General features: G+C 48.2%; 1 protein-coding gene across 7 annotated transcripts in view; it reads left to right on the forward strand.

The window, feature by feature from the left end:
• KAZN (kazrin, periplakin interacting protein) overlaps positions 1–24,264 on the forward strand; it is a 266,812-nt gene that overhangs the window by 142,058 nt on the left and 100,490 nt on the right. The window contains exon 1 of one of the 7 annotated variants that reach the window (XM_040326264.1): positions 7,433–7,595. The exons of the other annotated variants lie outside the window; for them this stretch is intronic. Coding sequence (XP_040182198.1) covers positions 7,565–7,595 — 31 coding nt within the window. The 5' untranslated portion in view covers positions 7,433–7,564. Of the gene's footprint in view, positions 1–7,432; positions 7,596–24,264 lie in introns of those variants that run through there. 7 annotated transcript variants of the gene reach the window in all.

Genomic DNA, 24,264 nt, shown 5'->3' on the forward strand with positions numbered 1-24,264 from the left:
GGTGTCTTTGGGAGGAATTGTGTCCCATCATTGGTGTCTTTGGGAGGAATTGTGTCCCATCATTGGTGTCTTTGGGAGGAATTGTGTCCCATCATTGGTGTCATTGGGAGGAATTGTGTCCCATCATTGGTGTCATTGGGAGGAATTGTGTCCCATCATTGGTGTCATTGGGAGGAATTGTGTCCCATCATTGGTGTCATTGGGAGGAATTGTGTCCCATCATTGGTGTCATTGGGAGGAATTGTGTCCCATCATTGGTGTCAGTGGGAGGAATAGTGTGCAAGGGCCACAGTTTGGAGACCACTGTTATAGATGAATAAGCAGGCATCATAACTTTTTGTTTTTGTTTCAGAAATTATCGATCTTCCCTTTTTTTTACAAGGTTAAAAAGGTCTGTCGTGATCATGCATCGCCTCTCCTGATAGTGGGGGGTGGGGCTACAGTACACTGTGCAGACACACAGCATGCCTGTATTCCTTTGTATTCCATTGTCTGTTCAGCAAGAGACTGTGCTTGATCAGGGGGCATGGCATGTTCAAGAGGCAGGCCGTCCATGAGTAGGGAAGTGTGCCAGAGGCAGGCTGTGATTGGTTGGTGGGGGGGCCCAATGATTGAATCCAGGCATGCTGTGTCTGCCAGTGTCCTGTAGCTCTGAATGGTCCGCCAAATGATGAAACAGATCAGTTTCCGTGCTTTGTGTGGTCAGTTTAGAACACAGGTCTCCAAACTTCCTAAGCACCGGGCCAGTTTACTGTCCTTCAGACTTGGGGGGGGGGGGGGGGTGTATAAAATGCCACAGCATCAGTGTCCCATCATTGGTTTTAATGGAAGGAATAGTGTTAAAAATTGGAAGTATGGTGTCCCGTCATTAGTCAGTTGGTGGAATAGTGCCCCATCATTGGTGTCAGTTGGTGGAATAGTGCCCCATCATTGGTGTCAGAGGTGCCCCAAGAACCAGATAAGGGCAAGCAAAGGGCTACAGTTTGAAGACCACGGATTTAGAATAAGGAAGAAAGGTGACCGGCAGGAACCAGGTGCTTCAGATGGAAGACGTACATGAAAATGATAGCCATGAATTATAAGATACACATGTGAAATAACCAGGGCTGTGGAGTCGGAGGAAATTTTGGGTACCTGGAGTCGGAGGAAATTTTGGGTACCTGGAGTCGGAGTAAATTTTGGGTACCTGGAGTCGGAGTTGGAGTCAGCAAACAATGCACCGACTCCAACTCCGACTCCTACTAAATCCCGGGCGCCAGGTCGCCATGGCGACTAGAAATAGTGTCCTGGCAACTTGGCTTTTTTTTGTGAGCTGGCGCTATCTGGTGGTGAGACGTTGGTATTACAAGTTATTACAAGTTATTACCACCAGAAGTTAAGCATTACAAGTTAAACAGCAATTCTAATGTAATTTTTCACTATTTTCACTGCCATCTTCTTCCCTCTAATTAGAATCCCCAAACATTATATATATTTTTTATCCTAACACCCTAGAGAATAAAATGGCGATCGTTGCAATACTTTCTGTCATGCCGTATTTGCGCAGCGGTCCTTCAATCGCACTTTTTGGGGAATAAATTACTTTTTTTAATAAAATAAAATAAGACAACAGTAAAGTTATCCCCATTTTTTTTAATAATATGAAAGATAATGTTACGCCGAGTAAATTGATACCCAACATGTCACGCTTCAAAATTGCGTCCGCTCGTGGAATGCCGACAAACTTTTACCCTTTAAAATCTCCATAGGCGACGTTTAAAAAAATCTACAGGTTTCATGTTTTGAGTTACAGAGGAGGTCTAGGGCTAGAATTTTTGCTATCGCTCTACCAATCGCGGCGATACCTCACATGTGTGGTTTGAACACCGTTTACATATGCGGGCGCTGCTCACGTATGTGTTCGCTTCTGCGCGCAAGCTCGACGGGGCGCGTTTTCTGGCTCCTAACTTTTTTAGCTGGCTCCTAGATTCCAAGCAAATTTGTCAAACCCTGCAAAGAGTTGGACAAAGACAGATCAAGATTTTGGGTCCTGAATCTCTCTTTGGCTAAAGAGCTAAAAGTCTAGTTTTATAATTGTGTTGTGCCATTTGGAAACGATGGGTTGTCCTCCTCGTCCCAGCAGAGTTCCCCTTTAGCTTCTCTGACTCCCGTAGCTGTAATCACCCAGTACCTCTTGTTTTTGTTGGCACCACATAAGCTGGCAGCCTTTTAGCGGCTCATCTGGATGTGTGTTGGCATTCCTTGCTGCTCAATGATTTTTCATGTAGAAAATCTTCACATTTGGCCCGGGGTTTTCCGCGAGCTCGGCGCGCATTAACCAACCATTACCCAGTCACAGCCATTCGGGGGGAAATGGTGTCATTTGAAAAATAAAGGCGCAGTATGTACGGCGCGGGGTGTTTTATGTTTAATTAGACTTTTGGTTTTCATTCCTAAACGCTCGCTTGCACAATACCAGCCACCCACTTGCGCACAAAAATGATTTAAAAACCGCCGCGGCGGTGTGATGAATAAACGACCTCCGCTCGTCTCTCTGCTACGCCAATTAGAAGGCGAAGTCAGAAGCAGAGTTCAACTTTGAAAGGATTTCTGTAGAATATTCTCAGTTATTTGCTGAAAGTGACTTTCACATTGATACGTTATTGCTGTTCCATATTTTGATTGATCTAGTGGCCGTCGGAGGGAGTAGAATCTCTGACACTTAACGATCATCATCTTCTCCAATAATAATCTATCGTTTTTTGTTTTTTTTTTAAATCTGCTTCCCGGCGCCCGGAACTGCATGTCTTGGGCATTGGGCAATAGGAATTACTCATGCCTGGTGCCAAGCAAAAAACACCCCAAAATGTAAAAATAAAAAGCGTTTTTTTCGTTAATAAAATCTTGCAAACAAGTAATTTTTCCTTCTTCACTGACGTGCGCTGATAGGCTGCACTGATGAGGTGGTACTGATGGGCGCTGGTGAGGCTGCTATGATGGGCGCTGGTGAGGCCGGCTCTGATGGGCGCTGGTGAGGCCGGCTCTGATGGGCGCTGGTGGGGCCGGCTCTGATGGGCGCTGGTGAGGCCGGCTCTGATGGGCGCTGGTGGGGCCGGCTCTGATGGGCGCTGGTGGGGCCGGCTCTGATGGGCGCTGGTGGGGCCGGCTCTGATGGGCGCTGGTGGGGCCGGCTCTGATGGGCGCTGGTGGGGCCGGGTCTGATGGGCGCTGGTGGGGCCGGCTCTGATGGGCGCTGGTGGGGCCGGCTCTGATGGGCGCTGGTGGGGCCGGGTCTGATGGGCGCTGGTGGGGCCGGCTCTGATGGGCGCTGGTGGGGCCGGCGCTGGTGGGGCCGGCTCTGATGGGCGCTGGTGAGGCCAGGCTCTGATGGGCGCTGGTGAGGCCAGGCTCTGATGGGCGCTGGTGAGGCCAGGCTCTGATGGGCGCTGGTGAGGCCAGGCTCTGATGGGCGCTGGTGAGGCCAGGCTCTGATGGGCGCTGGTTACCTACGCGAATACTCATTCGCTATTGTATCACAACTGGGTGGACCACCCTTTTAGGGTCCTCTGGCTCTAATCGCATGCTTCAAACCCCCCCCCCCCCCATTGGAATCCATGGCTCGGGGTCCCGGCATATAGATCAGGGGGCCGGACACATGGATAGGTGGGCGGTGGGCCACCACTGCTAATGAGGCTGCACTGATGGGCACTACCACATAGGGGCAATCCAGACTGCTCCTGCAGTGTAGCCTAGGTTCCGGGACTCAATTTCCAGTCGCCATGGGGACCTGGCGCCTGGGTTTTGCCGAGTCCTACCTTAATGCATAGATTGCATTAGGGACAAGAACCTTTAGGCTTTAGAACCCAAAAGCAAACCTTTATTAAATTGCTCCTTACCAATTCTTCGATGTGGTGGCTGCATTCGTTTTCTTTTTAGGTTTGCATTTTTTTCACCTGGTGATCCTGCCAGCAAGTGTGCTGTTTTTCAATAGAACCAGCTATCCTGCAGGTATAACAGTTAGAGGATTGAGACAAACAATTTCCTGCTGACAGGGGTGTTTACTATGATCAGCTTTTATTCATTTATATAAACCATCAATGAACATCAGCGCTCCTTTAAGCTCCATTCACCCTTCTGCGACTTCAAAATTGTGCGATTTCCAAGTCGCATGGCATGAGAAATCCCAGGGAGAGCTGTCTTAGCGCTACAGATGTTACTCTGACTTTAGAAAAGGTTCTTGTACTATTTCAAGGCGACTTCTATCTTGTACCCAAAGACGAATGGAAGTCGCCTCCAAGTCGGATCCTCATCTATATTTAATGTGATTTGGATCCGACATTAGGGAAAGTCTGTTTAATCTTCCTGTAAAGTGGCATCAAGTGGCATCAAAGTAGTACTTAAAGGGTCACACTAGGATTTGTTTTTTGTTTTTTTAGCTAAATAGCTTCCTTTACCCTAATGCAGTCCTGGTTTCATGTCCTCATTGTTCGTTTTTGCTGTAATCCTTCTCTGTTCTGCACACTTCCTGGTTGTCTGTTTCCTTTCTCTCTGTGGTCACTAATCAAGGAGGTGTGATTACTGTGTGTCTAAAACCCCACAGCACCAATCGGTTTCATTTTAAAAACAAACACTGCCCTGTATTGGCTCTGTGTCTCTGTCCCTCACAGAAGCATGAAACTAGATGAAAAGCGAAACAAACTACAGGTACATTATATGATTGGTTTTTAATCATTTTTAAACAGAATCAGTTAACTATTATTATGTCTCTATACCCTGTAAAGTCATTTCAGCAAAAAAAAAAAAATTCCTTTACAACTCTAAGTCTCCTGGCAAAGTCGCACCGTAAGTCACGTGACTTTCAGGTTGCAGCCGTGTGAACTGAGCCTGAGAGTCGATTGCAGTTTATGGCACTCAAGTCGCATGCACGTTTTACCAAAGTAGTGTAGGAACCTTTTTACGTCGCTGTGACTTTTAGGCCTCATTCACACTTGGCGGACTCCGTCGCTACGGAAGGATGGGGACGTGGCCCCCATACGTTTGTTTTCATCGGGTCGGATGTCAGCCGATATGTCTCCGCTGACATCCGACGCTCCATAGGAATGCATGGAGCGGCCGTTCAGGTCCGTGATAGACAGACCCGAACGGCCCCTAGTGTGAATGAGGCCTAAGTCTCATGGATTTGAGCAGCTTTCGTTGAAATACATGGGCTGCATCTTGTCGTGCGACTCTAAAAACAGACGCATGACAAGTTGCACAATCGTGAATGGAGCCTAGGATCCTTTAACACTTCTGTGACTTAGGATCTGACTTGCGAGACCCCAAGTTTTACAGATTTGGCGCAATTCTGCCTGCGATTTCAAAACGCCCAGGTGTGAATGACCAATTGCACAATGCATATTTCAGATGGTATTCTAAAAAAAATGCAGTGCGATAAATCGGGCTGCAATCATGGCAAACTGCATCGCGTGAAGCATGTGGCCCAAAAGAACGCCTGAAATTTTTGGTAAAAAACTTTGCACAATGCAATTTGCCCCTAATTTATCGTGCGACAATCGTGGCAGAAGCGCACAGCATTTTTAGGTGCCATTCAAACGAATGGCATCTGAAATGTGCCTTGTGCGATTTTGTCATTCACACCTGGGTGTTTTGAAATCGCAGGCAGAATTTCTGCAAAATGCCCAGGTGTGAATTAAGCCCGAGAGGTGTACCTAACTGAAGTCGATACGACCTCAGAAAAGGTTCCTGCACTACTTTTGGTCCGACTTTTGATGCGACTTTGGTCCAAAGAATGTAAAATCGGAGCAAAGTTGGGTTGTAAAGCCGCAGTGAAAGTCGCACGTCTTTGCTCCTTTCACACGTGTGAGACGACAACCCCCCCCCCCCCACTGCGTTTTTGTGGTGATGTTAACTTAACATTGAGTGTCGGTTCCCGCATCGCATAGGACTCGAGGCGGTTCAAACTGTCCTTTGCAAACCACTGCGGGTGTCAATAGAAAGTTGGGTTGGGTTGCATATTGCAGTGTGAACTGTCAAATGGCGCAGAACTCGGATCACCTATGCGACCTGATTCCAGTGCGAATCAAAAAGGGTCCTGTTGCCACTCTTAGGTGCGAATACGTTGCAAATTCAGCCATACAATCTGCATGGCTGAATTCACATCGCACAGACATCTCATGTGATCCGCACAGCAGTGCGAATCGCATGCAATGTCTAACATCGCACAAGTGTGAGCCCATCAGAGGCTCTATTCACACCTGTGTTTGGAAATGCGTGATACGATGGCGATGCCATTACTTGCGCTGCAATTGTCGCACGACAGATCGCGCAAACCAAATCGCAGGATGCCCGTCGTCCTAAACTATTCCGGAACTTCTGGGCGGCATGCGTCCCACGGTTTTGTTTGCGTGATTTTGCCACTCTGCAAAATTGCGTCGCGATTGGGGGTGCCTTTGAGAAGTAATAGCATCGCGCGATTCAGGACGATTCCAAGCGCCTAGGTGTGAATGGAGCCTGACGCTGCGCTGTGCTGGAAACGCGCACAGAACAGGCGCGGCGGTGTGATCGGGCACTAATCGCGCTGTGATCTTGGGTAATATTGCAATCGCATCCTGCGATTCAGGACGATTCCAAGCGCCTAGGTGTGAATGGGGCCTGACGCTGCAGTGCGTTTTTGAACGCTGTGCTGGAAACGCGCACAGAACAGGCGCTGCGGTGTGATCGGGCACTAATCGCGCAGTGATCTTGGGTAGTATTGCAATCGCATTTTGCGATTCAGGATGATTCCAAGCGCCTAGGTGTGAATGGGGCCTGACGCTGCAGTGCGTTTTTGAACGCTGTGCTGGAAACGCGCACAGAACAGGCGCTGCGGTGTGATCGGGCACTAATCGCGCAGTGATCTTGGGTAATATCGCATCCTGCGATTTAGGACGATTCCAAGTGCCTAGGTGTGAATGGAGCCTGACGCTGCAGTGCGTTTTTGAACGCTGTGCTGGAAACGCGCACAGAACAGGCGCTGCGGTGTGATCGGGCACTAATCGCGCAGTGATCTTGGGTAATATCGCATCCTGCGATTCAGGACGATCCCAAGCGCCTAGGTGTGAATGGAGCCTGACGCTGCAGTGCGTTTTTGAACGCTGTGCTGGAAACGCGCACCGAACAGGCGCTGCGGTACAGAAGAACGTAATGTCATATTTAAATACCTTTTAGAATAATTTAACATTTAATAGGCAATTAGAACATTTAAATAACTTTCAGAACTGTAATCTGACTCAACCTGACATAATAAAAAAAGTCACAATAGTAAATTGTCGCTGGAATGCGATAAGTGAAGCAGAGTAATGTTACGTCTAGTTGCTGTTGGCTTAGTCGCAGCGCTGTCAGGGTTAACTCCCCCCCCCCCTCCCCTCGGCCCTGCTGGGGATGGGAGCCCCGCCTGTCCGTCCCTCGGCTGGCCTGCCACTGACATCATGCCTCCAGTACAACAACCTGCGACAGGGTCACATTCCTGGCAGCACAGGTAACAGCACTTCCTGGAGGAGTGGGAGGAGCGCAGTCCAGGGTGTCGCACTCCTCCAGATCCAACAACATGAAGGCGGACGGGGAAGAGGGGAAGCCTGGTAGGTACCTTTTCCCTTTATTCCTTCATGGAAGGAGAGGAGCTGAGAGCACATGGAGCCCATCGCTGGGGGGTGGGGGGGTCCTTTGTCATGGTGTCGAGTCGCTGACATCACAACACAATGGGGCGATTTAGTGCAGCAGGCTGTTTGTATGGAGCAGCCCTGGGGCCGGACGCCGCCGCCGCCGGCTTTCTGGAAGTATTTGATGATCTGGTGGAAGTCATTCAGAGTTGCAGAAGTTTTGTGTAAATGAGAGATTTGCGATAACAATCGCACTGCGACGTGGGAGCCGCGTGTCTCCTCTTCCAGGAATTGTCGCATTTTGTCGCTTTTGTGTGTGGCTTGCGTCTGATTTGCACTGGCGATGTCATACCTGCGTTTTATTAAACGTAAATAATAACGGCGTGTCGTGATTTGTAAGTGGCGTCATTGAGCTGAGCGCCGAGAGAAAATCGAGTGTTGCGCGTCCAAAATCCGAATGCTGCATGCACACGGAACGCCAGTGCGGTGCGCGAGACTGCGACTTTTACGTGCGCAGCCTGTAAAATCCTATGTGAGGCTGACCACTGCTGCGGCTGGACCGTGCGCTGAGCGGTACTAAAGCCAGATGTAGATGCTGCGTTTTTTTTCTTTCCTGCAACCATGGATTGCAGGAACAATTTTTGTTTTTGTGTTTTTTGTCTTGATTTGTTTTTATTTATTTGATTTGTTTTTTGTTTTTTTTTGTTTTTTGTTTTATTTATTTCGTTGTTTTGTTTTTAGTTTTGTTTTGTTTTTAGTTTTGTTTTGTTTTTAGTTTTGTGTTTTTAGTTATTTTCTGTTGTTTTTAGTTATCTTGTGTTGTTTTTAGGTATTTTTGTTTTTATTTGTCCTTTTTTTTTTTCTCTCTCTGAGATGTGAGCCATCTATAGCCAGCTTAAAGCAGAACTTCACCCAAAAGGGGAATTTCCACTTGTTTGCATCCTCCCCTCCCCCCGCTCCCACGTCCAATCGGATGCACCATCAGAGACGGTCCTTCCGCAGTCTTCTGGGACACACACACCGGTCCCAGAAGACTACGAGGCCATTCACAAGGTGCAGCGCGACTTGAGCATGCGCTTTTGGAAACTGGCTGTGAACCCGCAAGGCTTCCCTTACTGTTTCCCTTACTTTAGATGACAGCGCCTGCACCTGGGGCCGGTTGAAGGTTCGGGTGAGGGTGGCGCGGGATCCCTGGACAGGTAAATGTCCTTGTATTACTGTAGCTGTTAAATGTTTTTTTTAGGGAAGGGGGGGCTCCTCTTTAAGATTTAGGGGAGTATGCGTCCAGGGACGAATGCGCAGACTGGTTGCATTGCGGGCATTCATCCCTGGGCACACTGCCTGTTAGTACCACTTGGTGCATGGTCCTGCAGTGGTCAGCGTCTCAGTGTCCTTATGCACTGCTGGTAATGCTTGCTGTGCTCTGAAAAGTGATCTGCTGTGGATTGATTTTCAGAGGGCAGTAAAGCCACTGCTGGGTGCATTTAGGAAGTGCTACCGCTGCCTCCAGCACCTATTATTTATTTTTAGTGCCCAAAAACTATTTTAACTGGCAGGGCCACACTACAAGTGCATTTGACTGAGGGCAGTGCTGTGGCCCCGCTGATCTTATTGGGAGAGTTTGAGCGGTGGTGCCCGCCTGTCATCCTCTGCAACCCCCCCGACTTAAACATGCAGCGCTTGCAAAGCCAAGGTGTTGTGGCACCTGTACTGCCCTGTCACACTGTATTATTAAAATTGTGGGGGGTGGTAAAACTGTGGCTCATCTGACTGTTCAAGAACGTCTTTTTTGGGCGTCAGGTGTGCCATGATTCTGTTTGCGTGATTTGTCAGGCGATCATCGCGGCACGATTTGGGTGGCATTCAAAGTAACGGGGATTGCAGGGGCGTCCCATGATTTGCAACGTTTCCGAATCGCAGGCAGATTCCGCCCGCAAAACAGAACGCCATGGTGCGACTGAAGCCCAAGGCTGATGAATTTCGCCTCTACTATAAAGGCTGCCTGTGCCCCCATGGGATCAATCCTTCTGTAGTCACATGCAAGCGTTAGTGCTGGGGTCAACAGTTCACTGCCCCGGCCACAAAGGGCGCTGTGCCAGCACTGGCAGGCTCATAGCGATCCATGGTCAGGGTCACCGGCAACAGTCGCCCCCAAGTGTGATCAGCCTGTCTCTTTTATGCGATTTCCAGGACTGCAAAAGTTGCATGAAGGTCATACCTGAATGTTTTACATGCAACAGTTGTATAGATCCAACATTGCAGATGGACAACAAGTCGCACCCATCCAAAGTTGCACTCCGGTTCACACCAAATGCGTTCCAGTGCTTTTTTTTTTGCATCCAAAACGCATATAAAGTAGGTTGCATGGTTTTCAATGGCATAGTTCACACCAGTGCTTGCAGTTCCAGTAAAGTCGAATTTTCTGCATTTTTCCTGCACAGAACACGACTAGAACGCAGTAAAAGGCATCAAAAACACACTGGACCCCAGTACAGGAAAAAAAAAAAAATGCATCAAAAACGCACCAGAATACATAAAAAAAAGTATTACAAAGGCACATGCAGAATCTCTTCTGGAGTGCGTCCCTTTTTTTTTTTTTGATATGATAAAAAACTGGTCGATCATCCGCCCGATCATCTCATCGTGTGTACTAGGTGTCCCCGTGTGTACTAGGCAGTCCCTCATCTCCCGGAGTCCTCCATGTTTTGTCTCTTCGCATTCCTCCAAGGTTCTTCTCTCCCAGCTGGACTTCCCGATTGTTTGTTCATCCCACATTATCCAGAGGCCATCGGGGGATGGGAACTCCATTATCTTGCCTTGGGTGATGGTGGGGATGCTGGTTGGAGGTCTCGGCACTGAAGCCCACAAAGTATACAAAAAGCCCACATGTCCTTCAAATTGCTGCCAAAAAGTTTAACATTTTTGGTTAAATTTTTTTTTTAAAAAGGGAATTCCAAGACGTGAATCAGGATTGATCCCTTCAATGAGAATTAAGTGTAATTATGGATGATTTGGCTTAGCAATCGGATTATTTCGAGTAAAACCCAACTGAATGGCATTTAATGTGCTTAAGCATTGTGTATCCTAAACAATTACTGTGTTTTGGTTTTAATCAGATCCTTTTATTTCACCCTTTATTGCATCTCAGCGCAACTGAAGCCTCTTTGCAGCCACTTCTTGCTTACAGGTACTTCAGTGATGGCTGCTTGGCATTTCTCGGGGCAGGTTTCCTGATGGGGACAACAGTGGGTCATACCTATTAGAAGAACCGCTCTTAGTTTCCGCTGGAAGCCCCTGTGAAGGGGGGACAACGCTGGAACAGAATTGGAGGACAGAGACGGCACGTTGTCACCCTACAACAGGAAGTACCTGAGGAGAAACCATTACAAGGCTGACGGCTCTACGTGTACGAGGAGATTCTGAAAAGTTTGGTGAATGGTATCCGAAAACAAACATAACAGAAGATGGAAACAAATCGCCTTTTATTGGCCTTCAAAATCGGCATCCTTCACAACACATTTTTGGCAACGTTCATAAAGCTCCTGGAAATGGTAACGAAGACCTCTTTATGAATCAATCGCAGAACCGCGGTCACGCGTTCTTCGTTGCCGAAGAGGGCGATGAACATTGCCTTGACCTTGAACTTTTGCAGGTGACTCTTTTTGGGACGCGAGGAAGATGGTGAAAGCCAATTCCATTGGTTCCCGAATGGAGCTGGTAGCACCACATCCCCGGTGACGTAGGTTGGCCGAATGGATCCTGGTCACACATGGTAATGAAATCTCCAGGATTTCCACCCGTTTTTCTTTCTGTTCGTCTGTCAGCTTGTGCGGCAGAAACCAGGAACCGATCTTCCGCTTACCCAAATCTTCATGGACGGTAGTGTGCATAGTGTCTTAGCGAATGCCCAATTCATCCGCCATCAATCGTAGAGGCAGTCGCCGATCTTGTGTCAGCATTTGTCGCACTGGCTCGATCATGTCTAGGGTTCTGCTGGTCACCGGCCGACCCAAACGTGGCTTATTATTATTATACACGATTTATATACCCTGTTTCCCCGAAAATAAGAGTGTCTTATATAAATGTTATCTCCCAAAGATGCACTAGGTCTTATTTTCAGGGGATGTCTTATTTTTCCATGAAGAATACGGTACTCATTTATTGTTGAACAAATGTCGTTTTAAGTGATCCCCCTCCCCCACCCCTGTGCCAGTGGACACCTTCATCACACATCCCCCCCACCCCTGTGTGTCCACACAATGTGCCGACTCCTGCTCCGCGCTACTCACTGTCTAATTGTGAGTCGGCCAGACTCAGTCAGGGCAGAACGAGCAGCAGGCGGCAGCTTGTCCTGGCGGTGGCGCGGGCTCTCTGATGAAAAGAGACCACGCACTTCCTGTCTGCGCTGTGGCCAATAGTGAGCTCGGTGGCAGCACGCGCGGCAATGGTCCAGGGTACAGAGTTACGGTAGCTTCAGGGGGGCCTTCTTATCGGGGAGGTCTCATTTTCGGGGGGATGCCTTATATTTCAGCGAGAGGCAGAACTGTAAGGTCTTATTTTCAGGGGATGTCTTACTTTTGGGGAAACACGGTAGCGCCAACAGTTTATGGGCACTTTACAATGTAGAGGGGGGACAGCACAATTGCAGTACAGGTCAATACAGAAGTTACAGGAGGGCTCAGTTCATCAAAATGACCATGCGATTTCCCTGCTGGATGCGTTTCGAAGAAGGTGCAAGTACTTTATTTCTGCAGGAAACGTAGGCACAGCAGCTCATTCATATGAATAGATTGCTGTGCCCGAGCAAACGCGGCCTGCAAACGTTTGTATATGTGAACCAAACCTAAAGGTGACCACATACGCTTCAATAATTGATCAATTTATTTTCCAATTGTCTTATCCAGTAGGTATAATTGATCTATCTTCAACAAGCTAACTGATCAATATAAAATGATCAATAGTTGGTGGAAACAGATGTGATCAATAACTTGTATCTTCCATGTGATCTCATAACCTGATCAATTTATAATACAATCCGATTTATACCCAAAGCATTTCTGTTCTGCCAATCGATGCAAAACAATTGATACTTTTCTGGTCAACTCGGCTTGATCGAATCCGATCCAAATATAAATGAATCAAAGTTCTGGCTAATCGATTGTTTGCTGGATCACACATTGATAGGATAACGACATTCAAGTGTCACCATAAAATTGTAATTTATTGCAGCTAATCAGACCGTAAGCAGCCCACCGTTTGATTTCCTTCCACCACCTTTAGTTACCTGTCATTCGGCGAGTGACGTCACACAGGTGTGATTGTGTTTGGTGGGCGGCGTTTTTAAAAAAAAAAGAAAAATCTGCAGCTTTCATTGTGATTGACGTTGGATCTACTACTCATTAACATTGGGGGTTGGGCAGAACCTGGGGGCCACCTTGTTACATGGGGCTCCTGGATTCTAATAAGTCAAAACACTCCCACAACCACTGGCCGGGGTTGTGGGGAAGAGGCACTTGTCGTTCTCAGCATGGGGACAAGGTGCTTTGGAGGGAGGGGAGCCCTCCACCCCCAAAGCACCACCTCCATTTTGAGGGCATGTGACCTGGTATGGTTTCCGGAGGGGGTGATCACTCCCCACCCCCCCCCCTTCTCCTGACCTGCATGCCCGCATAAGGGTTTGGTGTGGATTTTTTTTGGGGGGGGGATGCTTGGGGTTCTCCTCAGAATTCATACCAGACCATAAAGTGCTTGGTATGGATTGGGGGAGGGGGGGCTTGGGATTCTCAAAATCCATACCAGACCTGAAGTGCCTGGTATGGATTTGGGGGGGGGCTTGGGATTCTCAATCTATACCAGGCCTGAAGTGCCTGATATTGATCTGCTTGGGGGGGTAGCTTTAGCGTGGGTTTCTCCTCAAAATCCATACCAGACCCAAAGTGCCTGGTATGGATTTGGGGGGGGGGGGATTCTCCTCAAAATCCATACCAGACCTGAAGTGCCTGGTATGGATTTGGGGGGGGGGCCTTTAGCGTGGGGTTCTCCTCAAAATCCATATCCGACCTGAAGTGCCCGTTATGGATTTGGGGGGGGGGGGATTCTCCTCAAAATCCATACCAGACCTGAAGTGCCTGGTATGGATTTGGGGGGGGGCCTTTAGCGTGGGGTTCTCCTCAAAATCCATACCCGACCTGAAGTGCCCGTTATGGATTTGGGGGGGGGGGGGGCGGCTTGCTTGGGATTCTCAAAATCTATACCAGGCCTGAAGTGCCTGATATTGATCTGCTTGGGGGGGTAGCTTTAGCGTGGGTTTCTCCTCAAAATCCATACCAGACCTGAAGTGCCCGTTATGGATTGGGGGGGGGGGGATGCTTGGGATTCTCAAAATCTATACCAGGCCTGAAGTGCCTGGTATTGATCTGCTGGGGGGGGGGGGGGGGGGGGGTAGCGTGGGTTTCTCCTCAAAATCCATACCAGACCCAAAGTGCCTGGTATGGATTTCTCAAAATCCATACCAAACCCAAAGGGCTTGGTATGGATTTGGGGGGGGGGGGGTTCTGGGTTCTCCTCAAAATCCATACCAAACCCGAAGGGCCTGGTATGGATTTGGGGGGGGGGGGGGGGCTCATGCTTGGTGTTTTTTTATTTGATTTTTTAACCAGGACTTGTTTTTGTTGACATTCTGCTGACAGCGGGGAATCCCACTTACAGCAGATGAGTCATGGTTGTTAAGGACGTGGCAGCTCTTCTCAGTGAATCTGAATGAAACTAATAAATCCGTATGGATCCAAAAATGTCATAACTTTTTTGGATTTGTTTAGATTCAGGAGTATGTCCATTGGGAGTTTCGGATACATCCGAATCTCCAGAAATGAAATTTTTATCTGAAGTACGAATGTGAACGAACCGAATGGCACATGTCTAGTTTCCATGTAACTGTTTTGGTGAAAGCAGCAAGAAGTTGGGTCAAACAATCCAGTGCGTAGAACCCGTCTCACCAAGGCCACCCCCTGGCTGTGCGTTGTCAGTATTCTCTGTAGGTTGGTTCTGGCATTGTGTGATTGGCGATATGTATTCGAGTATACCAATGTGTACAACTCTCCGGTTCTCCTCCAGGCCTCTGTATCTCCTGCTCTCCTCCCCATCCATCATCTGACGCCCCCTGACGCCTATTTGTGAAGTCGGATGATGTCAGGTTTGTGGCGTGATCTTCCGGCCTGGATCCTCGGATATTTATAACGCTCTGCGGTTTGCACCCTTCCTGTGCGATTCTGGCAGCGTTGTCGCTGTCATGTGATCAATCAGAGGTCTCGTACACCGTTACCCGCATCTTCAGGCCCCAGGTACCGGCCGGATCAGACTTTGCATGATGAGCGAATGCCGCCTTTGCCCTCCAGCAGCAGAAGTGTGCGCTCAGGTGTGTTTACTGAACGTTCTTCTCCAATGTCAGGGTGACGTTTATATGTAATTCTATCTTCTGCTTCCAGGCTGAATACAATCTAAAGTTTACTAATCTAATCCTCCATGATCCTTACTCTTCCACATCTGTTAGATATTCATACTTCAGCTAAATCTTCGTTGGATAACCAGAAAATCTGTGTCCCATATGATTAAAGTGAGATTTACCACTTCAATACCCCTTCCTGCCCAGGCCAGTTTTAAAGTGATTGTAAAGTAAAAAAAATGTCATACTTGCCTCTTCTGAGTTGGTTTTGCACAGAGCAGCCCCAATCCTCCTCTTCTCGGGTCCCTCTTCTGTGATCCTGGCCCCTCCCTCCTGTTTAGTGCCCCCACAGCAAGCAGCTTCCTATGGGGGCACCCAAGCCGAGTCACAGCTCCCTGTGTCCATTCAGACACGGCGCCTCGACATGGCCCCGCCCCCTCTCCCCCCTGATTTGGCTAGCTGACTTTGATTGGCAGCAGCGTTGGCCAACGGCACCACTGCTGTGTCTCAGCCAAACAGGAAGGAGAATCTCGGACAGCTGAGGGTTTCATGGACATCGCTGGACAGAGGGACCACGGGTAAGTATGAGGGGGGGGCTGAATAGGGGGTGATGCACACAGAAGGCTTTTTTTGTGTCAGTGTGAACTCTCTTCAGAGGTTTGATACACCCCCAGCTGAGTCAGAGGTAGCGCTACCCAATCAGCAAAGCTCATTCTCCCTGATTGAAAGCTTTTGGGTCTGATTCTGCAAGGGGGTGTGTTGGGCAGACTACTGCTTCTACATAGAGCAAGGGTCCTTCTGCAGCATGCATGAAAGCATTGCTCTCTGTGTGGACTGGAAGCAATGGGCTCTCTGTAAGAGCGGCAAGGATGTGCAATTCCCTTCCACAGGCGGTGGTCTCAGTGGGGGGCATTGATGGTTTCAAGAAACTGTTAGATAAGCACCTAAACGACCACAACATACAGGGACATGCAATGTAATAGTGACCTATAATCGCACACATTGGTTGTACTTGATGAACTTTTATGTATTTTTTTCAACCTCACCTACTATGTAACTATATAAACTGATGCATTCTGCTGGAGAGCTTGTGCTTTTGAAAAACAGAAGACTTGTTGGCTGGATCACCAGATGAAAATAGTCTGCTGTTTTTCAAAAGAACAAGCCGTTATAACTTTTCCTTCGTTTTCAAAATGAAATAAAGTTTTTTTTTTGCCTTTTTTTTAGTTCAACTTTAGGTTTTAGGGTTGGATTATAAGTATTAGGTTTGGGGCCTTGTTTACATTGACCTGATTTTCCCCTTTGGAAGTGGAAATTTGAAATCTTGTATCATCTGCGTTAATACTTGGGTCATGAAACCAAATTGGTGGCGTTTATTCCATTTGCTCCAGCTAGCCTGATGTTTTGTTAGTACACAAGACACCTAGGTGACACCTTCGTTGTAGGATGATGACGACTGTGTGAAGGCTTTATGGTAATAATGTGTTTGTGTTGTAGTATTAGACCAATTGTATTCAGGAAGCCCAGTCTGTACATAGAAGGTCATTGTTAGTCTGACTTCCTTCTGCTTTATATGGAAATTCTAGTTTTGTGTACATGATGAACAGCCCCTCGGCATAGGTTGTTATGAAGCCAAAAGTGGTTGTCGCGTGAAAAGATATAATAAAATAGTTATAAAAAATGTGAGGGGTGCACTCACTCTTGTGAGATACATATATATACATCGTATTTATCGGCGTATACCGCGCACTTTTTTGCCCTGAAAATCAGGGCAAAATCGTGGGTGCGCGATACCCGCTTTCCCACGCCGAGTTTGAATACTGCGCTGACATATACCGAGCGCAGTACACGTGTATAGTCGACCAGTCTCGGCTCCTCTCGCGCTGACGTCCTGGACGTACAGGACGTCAGCGCGAGAGTAGCCAAGCCTGCCCGACCATACACAGGTGTACTGCGCTCTGTATATGTCGGCGCAGTATTCAAACTCGGCGCGGGAAACGAGCGGGGAGGACGCCGCAGAAGGACGCCGGACCCGACGAAGAGGACACCCGAAGCCGCAGACGGACCCGGCGAGGCCGCCGATGGACGCCGCGCAAGACACCAAAACTAAGTACAAGGCGCTCGCCTACAGGGAGGGGCTGTGAAAAGGCGATTAAGCTAATCGCCTTTCCAGCCCCTCGGCGGAAGGAGGAAGTGGGACAAGGAAATCCCCTTCTCCTGAATCCCCCACTCCCCCCCCGCCCCCCAAAAAAAAATGACATGCTAAATGTGGCATGTAAGGGGGCGAGGAGTGGGTTAAGCGGAAGTTCCATTTTTAGGTGGTACTCCGCTTTAAGGTCCAGGAGTGTCCAGTTGCGCACAATGTGCGCTGTGTTGGTGCATTTGGTATCTTCTCATTCACAGCCAGTTTAGTGTCCCCGGGACACGGAGGGGTGGGGTGTGTGATTTATGTACTTTCCAAACACGGCACTTATCCAGCCAATATATTCACTTTTCACCTCGCCGATGTTGTTACGGTCTGACTTTGAAGCTTTTGTGGCAGCGCAGTCATTTGTATCTTTGAGATCTTCCATGGAGCTTATCCAATACCGCAAGTCATTCACTCCTTCTGCAGAGCCGCATTCCCTGCTTTGGGTTGTTTTTTTGTTTCATGCTATTATAAGTGATGTTGTTTTTAGTGCTGCTTTGTTATACCTGTAGACACGCTCTTATAATGGCTTTTCTTTGTTGGAAAGCGGTGAAAGTATCCGAGTGCAGATGACGGCGTGTAGATCTAATTGTTTGTTGTGGGAGCCGACATATGGAGCTGTGATCACAACTCGCCTCATTCAGAATCTGCATGAACTTCATTCATCAATTGGTTATTTACATTCCCAATCCTGCATGTTATATCATGTAAGTGGTAAGTGTATCTGATCTGTACATATAGCTAGATTCAGAGAGACTTAGGCTGGCGTATCAGTAGATACGCCAGCCTAAGTCTGAATGTGCGCCCGCGCTAATTTAAGCGTATTCTGGTAACCAGATACGCTTAAATTAGGCTCAGATACGAGCGGCGTAAGTGTTATACATCCTCGTATCCTAAAGTTTAATTTTTAGGCTGACCGCTAGGTGGCGCTTCCATTGCGGTCGGCGTAGAATATGTAAATCACTACTTACGCCTATTCACGAACGTACGCCCGGCCGCCGCAGTACAGATATGCCGTTTACGTAAGAGATAGGCTGCCTAAAGTTAAAGATGCCCCCTAGGCGGCGTAGCCAATGTTAAAGTATGGCCGCCGTTCCCGCGTCGAAATTCGAAAATTTTACGTCGTTTGCGTAAATCGTCCGTGAATAGGGATTTACGTCGTTTGCGTCCACGTCGAAATCAATAGGCCCGTGCGGCGGACTTAGCCGCAATGCACACTGGGAAATGTAGGCGCATGCGCAGTTAAAAAAAAAAACGTCAATCACGTCGGGTCAAGCCTCATTACCATAAAACACGCCCCCCTCAGACAAATTTGAATTAGGCGCCCTTACGCCCACCCGCTTTAGGCTACGCCGCCGTAACTTAGCAGGCAAGTACATTGTGAATCATGTACTTGCCTCGCTAACTTACGGCGGCGTAGCTTAAATGCCATAAGCTACGCCGCCTTAAAGTTGCGGCCATCTCTGTGGATCTAGCTAATAGTCCCCATAGCAAGGCTTGGACAGACACATCTTCCATAAGAGGTAAATGTGAACTTTGGGGACAGAAACTTTAATTCAAATAAAGTGGAACCTCGGATTACGAGCATAATCCCTTCCAGGAGAATGCTCGTAATCCAAAGTACTTGCATATCAAAGCGAGTTTCCCCATTGAAGTCAATGGAAACGAAAATTAATTAGTTCCGCATTGACTTCAATGGCATGCAATACCGCATTCGGCCAGAGGCTGGTGGGCGATGGAGAGCCTCGGAAACGGACGCAAAGGCCCAAGGACAGTTTGGCTGACCTCGGCAACTCTCGGGAACGTAGTCTTTCCGAACGGCGCTGATCGGCTACGGCGCACCCACCTCAGGCCAAACACAGTACTGCACACCGCTTTGGCCTGAATCATGCTCGTTTTGTGAACCAGCACTCGCAAATTGAGTTAGAATATTTTTAATACAGTGCTCGTATTGCAAAAAACGCTCGTTAACCGCGTTACTCGCAATCCGAGTTTCCACTGGTACTGTATATTGGTTATTGGAGTTGCTGTTGCCTTTCTGTAATCTCCAATTAGTCTGCCCATTCTCCTCTGACCTTTTGACATCAAGGCATTTTCCTCCACACACCAGCCGCTCACTGGATATTTTCTTTTTCGGACCATTCTCTGTAACCTCTAGCGATGGTTGTGTGTGAAAATCTCAGTAGATGAGCAGTTTTTGAAAAAAAAAAATAACTCATACCAGCCCGTCTGGCACCAACAGCAATGCCACGTTCAAGTCCCTTAAATCCCTTCTCTTTTGTTCTCCATTCTGATGCTCGGTTTGAACTTTAGCAAGTCATCTTCACCACGTCTAGAAGCCTAAATGAATTGAGTTGCTGCCATGTGATTAGCTAATTAGCAGTTTGTGTTGGCAAGCAATTGAAAAGATGTACCTTTTATAAAGTGGCCGGTGAGTATATAAAATCTCCATCAACCCATACTTTAGTGAAAAGTTAATGTCATGTGCATATTCATATCCTATATTATTCATTCTGGTGGTTATCCGTATATCAGATAAGGTGAATAGGGCCCTTGTTTGATGGTCAGCATACTGTGAGGTCAGTTGGCCATAGAGAGCAGTTCCCAACCTTTCGTCCTCGGGTACCTCCAACAGGTCATGGTTTCAGGATTTCCTTCATCTTTCAATATGTGCTGCAAAGTGAGATTCTAAATGTATTTTTTTTTCCTTTAAAGCGGAGGTCCGCCAATTTTTATTTTTTTATTTTTTTAAAAGCCTGCAGCTACAAATCCTGCAGCTGCTGACTTTTAAAATATGGACACTTACCTGTCCAGTTCACCCGCGATGTCGGCACCCGAGCCTCAGCCCTCAGTTGCTACCACAATCTTTGATAACAGAATCAGGAAATTAGGCCTTGCGGCTTCACTTCCTGGTTCCCTTGTGCGCGAGTCACGCTTCAAAATTAAAATGGTCCCTCCGGTCTTCTATCTCCCAGAAGACAGCGGGGGGGGGGGGGACAGGAAGTGGCGTAGATTATCTGCAGATTCTGCGGATATCTATGCCCGGAAGTGGGTGCAAATACCTGTATTATACAGGTATCTGCACCCCCCTCCCCCTTAAAGGTGCCAAATGTGACACCGGAGGGTTCCGAATAGCAGAGGTTCACTTTTTGTGTGAACCTCCGCTTTAAAATAATATTCATACCTTCTCTGTGTAATAGAATTGCACAGAACAGCCCAGATCCCTCCTCTTCTCGGGTCCCCGCTGGCGCACCGTTTAAAAACCTTCTGCCTTTAGGGCCACTTTAAAGCGGTGATGTGGTGGCCCTTTTTGGGGGCATAAGATTGGCCCGGGGGGTGGCTGTGTCAGTTTCATTCTGGGACACTGTATTGTCCTGGAATTAATGTGCCCGGGACAGACCTGCAAAATGAGGGACTGTCCCGGGCAATCCGGGACACGTGGTCACCCTACCTACATATAAGTGGCTATTCCTATGTGTGTACGTACGTACGTACGTACGTACGTACGTACGTACGTACGTACGTACGTGTGTGTATGTGTATATATATATATATATATGTGTGTGTGTGTGTGTGTGTGTGTGTGTGTGTGTATATATATATATATAATGTATATGTGTGTATATATAATATATATATACTGTATTTACTAACTGCAAGGTTTCCAAAGCCATATCTTTAGGTGTCTATGGAGTTGGGCTACTTGGGCTATTTTCAGGCTGGTCAAATGATGCTCGGGGTCCACTTTGGATCTTGTCCTGGCAATAAGCTGTGCTCAGTGATAGAGTATGTGATGATATTGGAGCGTCTCTCTGCCTCATTACACAAGCGTAGGGCACCATATTGATGATCTCTCAGAAACTGGTCTTTGATGTCCTGCACTCACAGTATGTTCTCAGTCTTCCAGGTCAAATGACGCTGAGTGCTGGACATGTAATGGCGGAAAAGAATTGCTGCAGGGGACAGTGCCGCATTTTAGGCGGACATTGCAGCCAGTGTTGCCTTTTTTTTTTTTTTAAACCCCTCTTTCCAAGGGGAACTTTAAAAAAAAATTTGCCTAGAATTCAGCTTTAAAAGGCCAACTCTTAACATTTATAGCAGGGATATGCAATTAGCGGACCTCCAGCTGTTGCCAAACTACAAGTCCCATGAGGCATAGCGAGACTGACAGCATCAAGCATGACACCAGAGGCAGAAGCATGATGGGACTTGTAGTTTGGCAACAGCTGGAGGTCCGCTAATTGCATATCCCTGATTTATAGTAACTTGACCAGATTCACTTCAGGACATAAGCATGTTATCTTCGTATAAAGAAGGCAGTACTAATTATTCTTTATTGGAGGATGTGTTGTGTGCCAAGGTCCTCACATGTGGAGCTCTTGCAAGATCCGAATAAATTGACACTTCCCCTCAGACTTAATGCAAGTCAGCGCTTATTGATTGTGTCTGCATGTCCTCGGTGAGGTCGCACTGCTGCTCTCGAACACCGATCGATGAGTGCGTTCTGGCATTAACTCTGCTGTACGGCGTCACTTCATTTGGTTAATGTTTCGATTATTAGTTATGAGAGGATTACTGGATCACGTGGCATGGCCATGTGTAAAATAGGTTTCTTCATTGGCTGTGGTTGATGATCTCCGTACACGTGGGGATAGAGGCAAATGCAAAGGAGGAGGGGGGCATGGGAACCAAATGATGGGGGTGTGAGTATGGATCTTTGATTAGTTTTAAAAGACATCGTACCGCCAGAGGTCTTGCATGAGATTTTTTTTTTTTTTTAAATGCCAAGCTTTACTACCACTTTTAAGTGATAGTAAAGCCTAATCCAAAATTAAGGTTCCCCTGCAGTTTTAAGTCACCACACCGTTTATGCACAGCATACTAGCACATTATGACAGACTTCATCTGCAAACTGAGTCCTCCAGTGGAGTGCAGTCACGGCTCCCCTGGTGTTCCTTCCATCTTCCCCTGGTATTCCTTCCCTCTTTCCCCTGGTGTTCCTTCCATCTTCCCCGGGTATTCCTTTCCTCTTTCCCCGGGTGTTCCTTCCCTCTTTGCCCGGGTGCTCCTCCTTCCCTCTTTGCCCGGGTGCTCCTCCTTCCCTCTTTGCCCGGGTGCTCCTCCTTCCCTCTTTGCCCGGGTGCTCCTCCTTCCCTCTTTGCCCGGGTGCTCCTCCTTCCCTCTTTGCCCGGGTGGTGCTCCTTCCCTCTTTGCCCGGGTGGTGCTCCTTCCCTCTTTGCCCGGGTGGTGCTCCTTTCCTCTTTGCCCGGGTGGTGCTCCTTTCCTCTTTGCCCGGGTGGTGCTCCTTTCCTCTTTGCCCGGGTGGTGCTCCTTTCCTCTTTGCCCGGGTGGTGCTCCTTTCCTCTTTGCCCGGGTGGTGCTCCTTTCCTCTTTGCCCGGGTGGTGCTCCTTCCCTCTTTGCCCGGGTGGTGCTCCTTCCCTCTTTGCCCCCGGCTGCTCCTTCCCTCTTTGCCTGGGTGGTGCTCCTTCCCTCTTTGCCCGGGTGGTGCTCCTTCCCTCTTTGCCCGGGTGGTGCTCCTTCCCTCTTTGCCCGGGTGGTGCTCCTTCCCTCTTTGCCCGGGTGGTGCTCCTTCCCTCTTTGCCCGGGTGGTGCTCCTTCCCTCCTTTCCCCCCCCCGGGTGTTGGTGTTCCCTCTTCTCCCCCCCCCCCCCGGGTGTTGGTGTTCCCTCTTCTCCCCCCCCCCCCCCGGGTGTTGGTGTTCCCTCTTTCCCCCCCCCCCCGGGTGTTCCTTCCCTCTTTTTCCCCCCCGGGTGTTCCTTCCCTCTTTTTCCCCCCCGGGTGTTCCTTCCCTCTTTTTCCCCCCCGGGTGTTCCTTCCCTCTTTTTCCCCCCAGGGTGTTCCTTCCCTCTTTTTCCCCCCAGGGTGTTCCTTCCCTCTTTTTCCCCCCAGGGTGCTCCTTCCCTCTTTTTCCCCCCCGGGTGCTTCTTCCCTCTTTTTCCCCCCCGGGTGCTCCTTCCCGGTTTCCTATCTTTGGCCTCTTGAGTGGCCGGGCTGTGGCAACATCACTTCTGCACATACGCATGGGAGTCGCATCGCTGGAGCACACAGAGTGGGCATAAATGAGATCTGAGCTGTGCATGTGCAGCTCACATCACATTATCCGCTGACCGGCAGGAGGGACATTTTTGACATAAGAGAGACCTAGTCTAGAGGGTCTCTTCTGCTATAAAAACCCTTCGCTGTCACTTTAAAATATCGTTTTTTCATAGACGGCTCTTATCTGGAAACATCGGAAACTCGAACTTGGAAGTCCACATACGCTTGGCCAATGGCCATATATTGGAGGTGTGATGGTCAGGTGTCCAGAAATTTTTCCTCGTGTGTATTCTAGGAGAAAGTGGTGGGAAACTGTCTCGTGTTTGCTCACAGCTGGTTTAAATCATACTGCGTCCTTGGAGTATATCATTACTTACCGGGGAAGTATAGCTTTGGATGGACTTTGGAAGAGTAAATACTGTCTGTCCACAACCTCTCCCTCATTCCCTGCCCTTTCTAGGACAAGAAAAATGATGGGAGTAGTTGTCACTGGGACGTGAAGATAAGGACGCTGTACTGTTGCGTTTTTTTTTATGGTGTTGCTTGGGTTTTTTTATGGTGTTGCTTGGTGTTCACTTTTTATTGTGGCAGTAGTGACTGTCTCTTGTGTTCCATTCATCAGATACCAAGCGGTTGTTACCGCTCATTGTGGAAATGACCTTTCTGGCTAGATAAGACCCATTGCACCGTTCCAAGTTTCTAACTTCCACTTGTTAATCCTAATCTTTTAATTTTGTTATGTCTTTCAGTACCCGCAGTCCTTCTTCTTCTTTTTTTGGCTGAGTAAAAGGAACACAAATTTACATTTCTATTTAATTTTCTTTGACCTTCTCTTGTGCGGCTGTCGGCCTGCACCATCACATCTCCAGCGCTGTCTCCGGAATGATGTGTGAGGTGTTACCATGCTTCTGATTAATACCGGCGTCTGTACTACCCCAAGGCTCCCTACTTATTATGTAGTG

This window comes from Rana temporaria, chromosome 10 (assembly GCF_905171775.1).
Source record: "Rana temporaria chromosome 10, aRanTem1.1, whole genome shotgun sequence".
In the NCBI taxonomy this organism is placed as follows: Eukaryota; Metazoa; Chordata; class Amphibia; order Anura; family Ranidae; genus Rana; species Rana temporaria.